This window comes from Cynocephalus volans, chromosome 4, assembly GCF_027409185.1.
Source record: "Cynocephalus volans isolate mCynVol1 chromosome 4, mCynVol1.pri, whole genome shotgun sequence".
Classification (NCBI taxonomy): Eukaryota; Metazoa; Chordata; class Mammalia; order Dermoptera; family Cynocephalidae; genus Cynocephalus; species Cynocephalus volans.
In genome coordinates, this window is record NC_084463.1 from 105,956,325 (window position 1) to 105,966,304 (window position 9,980).

The 9,980-nt window shown below is 35.5% G+C and overlaps 1 protein-coding gene across 1 annotated transcript; it reads right to left on the minus strand.

The window, feature by feature from the left end:
• Positions 1–8,185: 8,185 nt before the first annotated feature.
• LOC134376889 (olfactory receptor 52N1-like) lies at positions 8,186–8,737 on the minus strand. Its single transcript, XM_063095463.1, has one exon. The coding sequence runs from the start codon at positions 8,735–8,737 to the stop codon at positions 8,186–8,188; it is 552 nt and encodes a 183-aa protein (XP_062951533.1).
• Positions 8,738–9,980: the final 1,243 nt, after the last annotated feature.

The window sequence follows — 9,980 nt, forward strand, 5'->3', positions numbered from 1 at the left end:
CTTGGCATTGTCTGCACCACACTCAGTCAGTGAGCACACCAGCCATCCCCATATAGGATCCAAACCCGTGGCCTCAGCGCTACCAGTGCTACACTCTCCCAAGTGAGCCATGGGGCCGGCCCAACTCTCACCACTTCTATTCAATATAGTGCTGGAGGTACTAGCTAGAGCACTCTGGCAAGAGAAGGAAATAAAGGGAATCCAGATTGGAAATGATGAAGTCAAACTTTCTCTATTTGTAGATGACATGATACTATATATAGAAAAACCTAAAGACTCTATCAAAAAACTCCTAGAGCTGGTTAATGACTTCAGTAACATTGCAGGATACAAGACAAATGCCCCCAAATCAGTAGCATTTATATACTCAAATAATGAATTAATGGAAAGAGAAATAAAATAAGCCCATTTACAATGTCACCAAAAAATATGATACCTAGGGATCAATTTAACCAAGGAGGTAAAAGACCTCTACAATGAGAATTACAAACCACTTCTGAAAGAAATTAAGAAAGACACAAAAAGATGGAAAGATATTCCATGCTCCTGGATTGGAAGAATTAACATTGTGAAAATGTCTATACTACCCAAAACAATCTACAGATTCAATGCAATCCCCATCAAAATGCCAATGACATTCTTCACAGAAATGGAAAAAACAATCGTACCATTCATATGAAAAAACAAAAGACCCTGAATAGCCAAAGCAATAGTGAGCCAAAAAAAAAAAAATGAGTCATAATTCTACCTGACTTCAAATTATACTACAAAGCTGTTGTAACCAAAACAACATGGCACTGATATAAAAATAGACATTCAGACCAGTGGAGTAGAATAGAGAACCCAGAAATCATTCCTCAGGCTTATAGCCATCTGATATTAGACAAAGGCAACAAAAATCTCTATTGGTGAAAACATTGCATCTTCAACAAGTGGTGCTGAGGAAACTTGATATCCATATACAGAAGAATGAAACTTGATATGCATCTCTCACCATACACTAAAATCAACTCAAAATGTATTAAAGACCTAGGTATAAGACCTGAAACCATAAAATTAATAAGGGAAAACATAGGTGATATACCTCAGTAGTTAGGTCATGGCACAGGCTTTATGAACATGAGCCCAAAAGCACAAGCAGCAAAAGAAAAAATAAGCAAATGGGACTATATCAAATGAAAAAGTTTCTGCACAGCAGAAGAAACGATCAACAGAGTGAAAAGACAACCTACAGAATGGGAAAAAAATAATAATAAAATAAAGGAGAGAGCTGTATTCCTCCTGTCAAGTATTCATCAATGGATGAACAGATAAAGGAAACATGGTACTTATATTTAGTGATGTGCTCAGATTTGAGTCTTCCATTAACAATTTTTCAGTTATTTTGGCATTTCTAGGTATTTCTTAAAATAGAAATTTTAAATTTGATTATGGAAGATATTATTTTATAATATTTTAGATAAATTCTGCTCTTTGTTTTAATAATTTTCATTTTTATTTTTCAATTTTAACTTCTCAATATACACTGTAGTTGATTTCTGTGTCACTTTACCCATTCTTCTTTCCCCCGTCCCTCTCTCCCTTCCTCCCCACTACATCATATCTGTTCACTTGTCTCAACAACTTCAAGGAATTGTTGTGATTGTTGTGTCTTCTTCCCCCCCCACACACACACCCTTTATTTGTTTGTATATTTATTTATTAATTTATTTTTAGCTCCCACAGATAAGTGAGATCATGTGGTATTTCTGTTTCAGTGTCTGACTTGTTTCATTTAATACAATTTTCTCTAAGTCCACCCATGTTCTTGCAAATGGTGGTATTTCATTTTTTTTTATAGCAGAGTAGCATTCTATTGTGCAGATATACCACAGTCTCCTTATCCACTCATCTGATGATGGACATTTTGGCTGGTTCCAACTCTTGGCTGTTGTAAGTAGTGCTGCAATAAATATTGGAGTATAGGTATCCTTTCAGTATGATGATTTCCATTTCTCAGTATATTTCCAGAAGTGGAATAGCTGGGTCATAACTTAGATCTATATGTAACTGTTTGAGGAATCTCCATACCATTTTCCATAAAGGCTGAACCATTTTGCAGTCCCACCAACAGTGTATGAAAGTTCTCTTTTCTCTGCAACCTCTCCAGCATTTATCATTTCCAATCTTTTGGATATTAGCCATCCTAACTGCAGTGAGTATCTCAAAGTGGTTTTGATTTTCAATTTCAGAATGCTGAGTGGTGCTGAGAATTTTTTAATGTGTCTATTAGCCATTCATATATCTGACAAATACCTATTCAGCTCCCTTGCCCATTTTTTAATTGTGTTATTTGGTTTTTTGCTGTAAAGTTGTTTGAGTTCCTTGTGTATTCTTGATAATCCTTTGTCAGATGTATATTTTGCAAATATTTTCTCCCACTCTGTTGGTTGTCTTTTCACTCTGTTGACTGTTTCTTTTGTTGTGCAGAAGCTTTTTACTTTGACATAATCTCAGTTGCTTATTTTTCCTTTGGTTGCCACTGCTTTGGGGGTCATATGCATGAAGTCTGTACTCATTCCTACTTCATGGAGTATTTCTCTTATGTTTTCTTTAAGGAGTTTTAGGGTTTCAGGATGTATATTTAATTCTTTAATCCATTCTGAGTTGATTTTGGTATATGGTGAGAGGTATAGATCTAGTTTCATTCTCCAACATATGAATATCCAGTTTTCCCAGCACCACTGGCTGAAGAGGCAGTCTTTTCCTCAGTGTATAGACTTGGTGCCTTTGTCAAATATCAGATGGCTGTAGTTGTATAGGTTGATTTCTGGGTTCTCTATTCTATTTCACTGATCCGTATGACTGTTTTTCTGCCAGTATGATGCTGTTTTGATTATTATGGTTTTGTAGGATAGTTTAAAGTCAATTAGTGTTGTCTTTGACTTTCTTGTTTTTTTTCCTCAGGATTGCTTTGGCTATGCATGGTCTTTTGCCATTCCATATGAATGCTAGAATTTTTTTTTTCCATTTGGAAAAAAAATGCCATTGGAATTTGGATGGTATTGGTTTGAATCTGGACATTTTCACAATGTTAATTCTTCCAATTCGAGAGCTTGAGATATTGTTCCATCTTCTTGTGTCCTCTCTAACTTCTCTCAACAATGGTTTGTAGTTCTCTTCATAGAGATTTTTCACATCCTTGGTTAATTTTATTACGAAGTATTTTATTTTTTTGGTGGCTATTGTAAATGGGCAAGCTTTCTTGATTTCTTTTTCTGCATGTTCACTGTTGGAATCTAGAAATGCTTCTGATTTTTGTGTGTTGATTTTGTATCCTGCAACTTTGCTGAAGTCATTTATCAGTTCTAGAGGGGTTTTATTGTTTTTGTTTTTGTTTTTGTTTTTGAGGCTTTAGGCTGCTCAATATATAGGATCATATCATCTGCAACCAGGGACAGTTTGACTTCAACTTTTCAAATCTGGATGCCCTTTAATTCCTTCTCTTCTCTGGTTGCTCTGGCTAGTACTTCCAGTACTATGTTGAATAGGAGTGTTGAGAGTGGGCAACCTTGTCTAGTTCCTGTTCTTAAAGGAAAAGCTTTCAACTTTTCCCCATTCAGAATGATATTTGCAGTGGGCTTATTATATATGGCTTTAATTGTGTTGTGATACTTTCCAACTATACCTAACTTGTAAAGAGTCTTTATCATGAATGAATGTTGAATTTTGTCAAATGCTTTTTCAGCATCTATAGACATGATCATATGGTTTTTGTCTTTGCTTTTTTTGATGTGGCATATCACATTTATTGATTTACATATGTTGAACCAACCTTGCATCCCTGGGATGTATCCCACTTGATCATGGTGTGTAATTTTGTGTATGTGTTGCTGTATTCTGCTAGCTAGTATTTTATTGAGGATTTTTCTGCATCTATATTCATCAAGGATATTGGACAGTAGTTTTCAATTTTTTATGTATCTTTGTCTGGTTTTGGTATTAGGGTGATGTTTGCCTCTGAGAATGAGTTTGGGAGAATGGCTTCTGTTTCAAACTTTTGGAATAGTTTCTAGGGAATTCGTATCAATTCCTCTTTAATAGTTTGGTAGAACTCTGCAGTGAACCCATCCGGTCCTGGGCTTTTCTTTGTTGTGAGGTTTCTGATAACAGCTTCAAATTCTTTTATTGTTATTCATCTGTTCAGATTTTTCATATCTTCTTGGCTCAGTTTTGGTAGTTAGTATGTATCCAGAAACTTATCCATTTCCTCCAGATTTTCAAATTTGTTGGCATATAGTTGTTTACAGTAGTATCTAATGATTCCTTGTATTTCTGAGGTATCACTTGTAATATCACCTTTTTCATTTCAAATTTTTGTTATTTGGGTCTTCTCTCTTCTTTTCTCAGTTAGCCTTGCTAGAGGTTTGTCAATTTTATTTATCTTTTCATAAAACCAACTTGTTGTTTCGTTGGTCTTTTTTTATCATTTTTCAGGTTTCTCTTTCATTTAGTTCTGCTCTGATCTTAATTTTTTTTTTTTTCATCTAAACTTTGGGTTTGGCTTGTTCTTGTTTTTCTAGTTCTTTAAGGTGAAGTGTTAGGTTGTTTATTTGCTATCTTTCCACTTTTCTGAAGTAAGTATTTAATGCAATAAATTTCCCCCTTAGTACTCCTTTTGCAGTATCCCACAGGTTTTGGTATGTTGTATCATTATTATCATTAGTTTCAAGACATTTTTTGATTTCCTGTTTAAGTTATTCTTGGACCCATTTGTCATTAAGTGGAAAGTTATTTAATTTCCATGTGGTTGTATAGTTTCCAGAGTTTCATTTGTTACTGATTTCTAATTTTAATCCATTGTGACTGGTAAAAATACATGGAATAATTCCAATTTTTTTGAATTTGTTGAGACTTGCTTTGTGACCTAACATGTGATCTATCCTGGAGAATGTTTCATGTGCTGATGAGAAGAATGGATATTCTGAGGTTGTTGGATGGAATGGTCTGTAGATATCTGCCAAGTCCAATTGGTCTAAAGTGTTGTTTAGATCTTGTGTTTCTTTATTTATTTTTCCACTAGATGATCTGTCCAATGTTGAGAGTGGGGTGTTCAGGTCCCCCACTTACGGTGTTAGTGTCTATTTCATTCTTTACATCTAATAGTGTTTGCTTTATAAATCTGACTGCTCCAACTTTGGGTGCATATGTATTTATGATTGTTATGTCTTCTTGATAAATAAATCCTTTCATCATTATATAGTTGCCTTCTTTATCTCTTTTTATGGTTTCTGGTTTAAAGTCTATTTTATCTGATATAAGAATAACTATTGTAGCTCGTTTTTAATTTCTATTTGCATGGTATATCTCTTTTCCCATCCTTGCACTCTTAGTCTATGTGTGTCTTTACAGGTGAGGTGAGTTTCTTGAAGGCAGCACATTGTTGGGTCCATCTTTTTAATCCAGTCAGTCAGTCTGTGTCTTTTGAGTGGAGAATTTAATCATTTTACATTTAGAGTTATTATTGAGAGGTGTTGATTTACTCTTAACATTTTATTGATTTTTGTTTAGAGGTCTTAATTATCTTTTGTTCCTTTCATTCTGATTGTCTGTCTTCTGTGTTTGTTGGTTTCTTGGGGTGGTAGATAAACTATTTTTTCTCTTTATTGTTAGCATTTTTGTTTCACTGGTAAGTTTTGTTCTTTCTTGAGTATTCATGGCAGTGATGGTTGTTTTTCAGGTATCAAACCCAGAACTTCCTTGAGAATTTCTTGTAAGGCTGGTCATGTGGTAGTGAACTCACACAGTTTTTGTTTGCCTGAGATATATACTATTTGCCCTTCTTTTCAGAAGGATAGCCTTGCTGGGTAAAGTATTCTTGGCTGGCAATTTTTGTACTTTAGTATTTTGAATATATCATCCATTCTTTTCTGGCTTTTAGGATTTGTGATGAAAAGTCTGATTCTTGTCTGATCAGGGCTCACTTATAGGTGACTTGCTGCTTCTCTCTTGCAGCTTTTAAGATTCTCTCTTTGTCTTTGAGTTTTGTCAGTTTGACTATAACATGTCTTGGAGAGGACCTTTTGTATTGAATATGTTCAATGCCATTTCCTTTTTCCTCCCCTTCTGGATTACTCATGATTCAGATATTTGAATGCTTCAGGATGTCTGTTATCTCTCATAGATTTTCTTCAAATTTTTTAATTCTTTTTTTCTTTTTTCTGGTCCGCCTGTGTTAATTCAAACAGTCTGTCTTCGAGGTCAGAAATTCTCTCTTCTCTTTGTTATAGCCTGCTTGTTAGACTTTCTGTTGTGTTTTTTATTTCATTGAATGATTCCTTCAGCTCCACAAGCTCTGCGACACTATTTTTCAGGGCATTGATTTCTTTGTACATTTCTTCTTTCAGGTCCTGTATATTTTTTCTCATTTCATTGTGTTGTCTTACTGAGTTTACTTGTAACTCATTTAGTTTCCTTAGAATTGTTGCCCGAAATTCCTTGTCAGTCATTTCAAGGACTTCCTGTTCTTAGGATCTAGAGCTTGAGAGTTATTATTTTCCTTTGGTGGTGATGTATTTTCTTGATTTTTCATATTTTCAGTTTCTTTCCTTTGGTGTTTAGTCTTGTGGCAGGGGGTACTAGCCTTGACTGGGCGTCCTGCAGTCCCTGCCTCTTCTGTCATGGCTGGTGTGGGGTGTGTGGGCCCAGCAGTAATGCATTCTCTTTTGGTTGCAGGGACTTGCCTGCCCCAGGAGTCCCACAGCATGTGGTGCCTGCCTGTTCTGGCACTGCTGTCTTGGGGCGTGTGGGCCCAGCAGCTCTCGGGCCTCTCTGGGTGGCAGGCACTGGCCTGTGCTGGAGGTCCAGTGGCTACTACCTGTTCCAGCATGGTTGACTTAGGCAATAGTTTTCTTTTAGTGGCAGTCCTAAGAGTCAAACATTTGCCATTCTGGATAGATGATCTATATCCCTTTACTTTTCTTTCATGTTTTATGTTGCCTTGCATTTTTCTTTTTTTCTGTGAGATTTTCACAAGTTCATTTTTCTTTTCTCAATTATTTTTGCCATCATTCATTTTTATCTATTATGAAAGTCATTGTATAATTGCCTGACTGCTTCTTTCCCAAGAAATACTTTCCTCATTTGATCAGTGTAATGCACTGATCAAATATTTCTAAAAAATATTGATGCTGGAAATATACTTCAAGAATAATAAAGATGATGATATTAAACCCATAGAAAAGGGAATATCATCCTGAATTGTCAGAAAAATGGTCAACAGTCATATTTAACTTTCATATTAATGTTAATATAATCATTTTAATTCAAATACTAGTTATTAGTTTTCAATTATTACAACCAAGTTATATACAAATATAGGAATATTTCTGGAATCACAGCAAGTAGTAATGATTCTAAGAACAGAAAACTAAAGAAGCAACTGACTAAGATTGATGTTCAAAGTAGTGAGGAAAGAAGAAAGTTGTACACATATATTTCATATATATATAAAATACAATAACACCCATATAAGAAATATATGAATATATATTTTACATATATAAAATATTTTAGGAAGAGGCAGGTGACAAATATAGTAATTGAGTAAATGCATATTGTGTATAACAGAGTAGTTGTAATCTAAAGTTCAAACATAGTATGGAGTAAAAGAAATAATGACTAAGAGAAGAACAGCAAAAGCACACATACATACACTGTATTTTTAAAAGGTCTCATTTCTTGCAAACAGGAACAATATGACTTTATTTTTCCAACTTGCCTGCCCTTAAAATAGAATAAAATTCTGCCATTTGCTTCAATGTAGATGAACATAGAGGAAATTGTTAAGTGAAATAAGACAGGCGCAGAAAGAGAAATCCCACATGTTCTCACTCATATGTGTGAGCTAAAGATAAATAAACAAACAAATAAATAAAAATAAAAAGAGTAAGAACAATTTGAACTTTGAGAAGGAGAGAATAGAACTGTGGTTACTAGAATTGGGAAGGAAGAGGTGGAAGGGGGGATTGTGAAATGTTGGTTAATGGACCCCAAATTACAGCTACTTAGGAAAAATGAGTTCTATTGTTGCACAGGTGAGTTAGACATCTATGGTTAACAATAATTTACTGCATGTTATCAAATGGTTAGAAGAGAGGAGATCAAATGTTCACATAACAAAGAAATGGCAAAGCTTGGTAATCAATTACTGGTCACAGTAGGTGTGTGGGATGACATTGTCCCTGCAGTATGGCAGGCGCTTGGTGAGGAAAGTGAAAGGGAAAACAAGCATCACACCTTGAAGGAAAGTGAGGAGCCTGGCCTTGGCAATGACTGAATTAGTGAGGACAGTGACATAGCGCAGTGGGTAGCAGATGGCCACATAGCGGTCCAGGGCCATGAGCATGAGCACCCCAGACTCCATCCCTGTGAAGGTGTGCACAAAGAACATCTGGGCTAAGCAGGCTTTGAAATCGATCTCCTTGAGGTTGAACCACAATATGCAGAGGGTGTTGGGCAGGGTGCCGGTGCACATGAGCACATCCGTGAAGGAAAGAAGGCCTAGGAAGACGTACATAGGTCTGTGTAAGGCCTCTTCAGAGTAGATGAGATAGATAAGGCCAAAGTTCCCTGTAACAGCAATGCTGTACATGGTACACAACGGGAAGGAGATCCACAGATGAACTTCTTCCAGACCAGGGATGCCATTTAGGATGAATGAAGCTGGACTTAGGCTGGTGCCATTTAGAAATGACATAATGACTGTTGGAAGTTCATGGTATAGCAGTTACAGAATTGGCTCTGTAAGACAAAAAAAAAAAAAAAATAAGCAAAGTTTACTTCCTCATAATGGCTAAATTTTCTTTCTTTTAGATCAATAACCATATCTGTTCTCTTATGTTTAATATGCGATATAAACTCTATTTGAGTCCATGCCTTAAGCAATAGATGTTAAGATGAGCTGATTGAGTCTAGTCAATGTGTCTGGTTCAGGATGTGTCTAGGGTCCTTTTATATCATGAACTCCATTCTCCAGGCTGAAGTTGGCCACTACTGAACAACTGGATGATCAAGGATTGTCTACATATTTGCTTTATTTAGGTACTCATTATCTTACAGATGTCTGTTCTGTTCTGAAATGTTAACAAACTTTACGCGTTCTTGTGGGCTCACCTTTCAAAGTTCATCGGTGGACATATTATACAGACATACTTAACTAATGGACATCCTGAAAATTATTTCAATCTAGTTTTAGCCCAAACTCCCTACTTTGGGTTTGCAGGAAGTTTAAATGCAAAAAAAAAAAAATGTAAATCCTCTCCTTGTACCAATAGCTTTCTTTAAGCAAAATGAAGGAATAATCTTAAAGGAAAATCACTATTATCATCAGGCACTTTCTAATAAAATCAAAAGACCATCTGTTTGATTAGTACCACAATAAATACATGATGAAGAATCACTGGAAATGCAATACCTTATGAGAATCCAATACATTTATAAGATTACAGTCTATTGAGCTCCAGAGTGCTGTTCAATGAGAATAAAGATGTTCACCATTTCAAACTAAATCAATCAGCATTCCCTTTAGAACATATTTTCCACTCATATCTCAACTTTATAGAATCATCGAATCAAATATTTCTCGGGTTATGTAACCCCCAAAGCTAAATGTTTCTAGTGTAAAGGAGATGCTCAATACATTTTTTGAAGTTCATAGAAGAGGATGTGGTAGAACAAGGACTGACAAAACACTTAAAAGTAGTAAGGGGAAGGATAGTGGTGTGAGAGGATGTTGTGAGTAAATAAGAGCAAAGTTCTGACGACAGGTTGGATGCAAACAGGATGCACAAATCTGAAGAAGTGGATGACGTTCACCTGGAATGTGCTGATTACAGAAGAAAAGAAATTAGTACTGTGACAACAGAAGTAGTCCCGCATAGGGAGAATTTGGAGGGAAAATAAATAGGCTTTCTGATTAAAAAATATCAGTGTTTAAATTT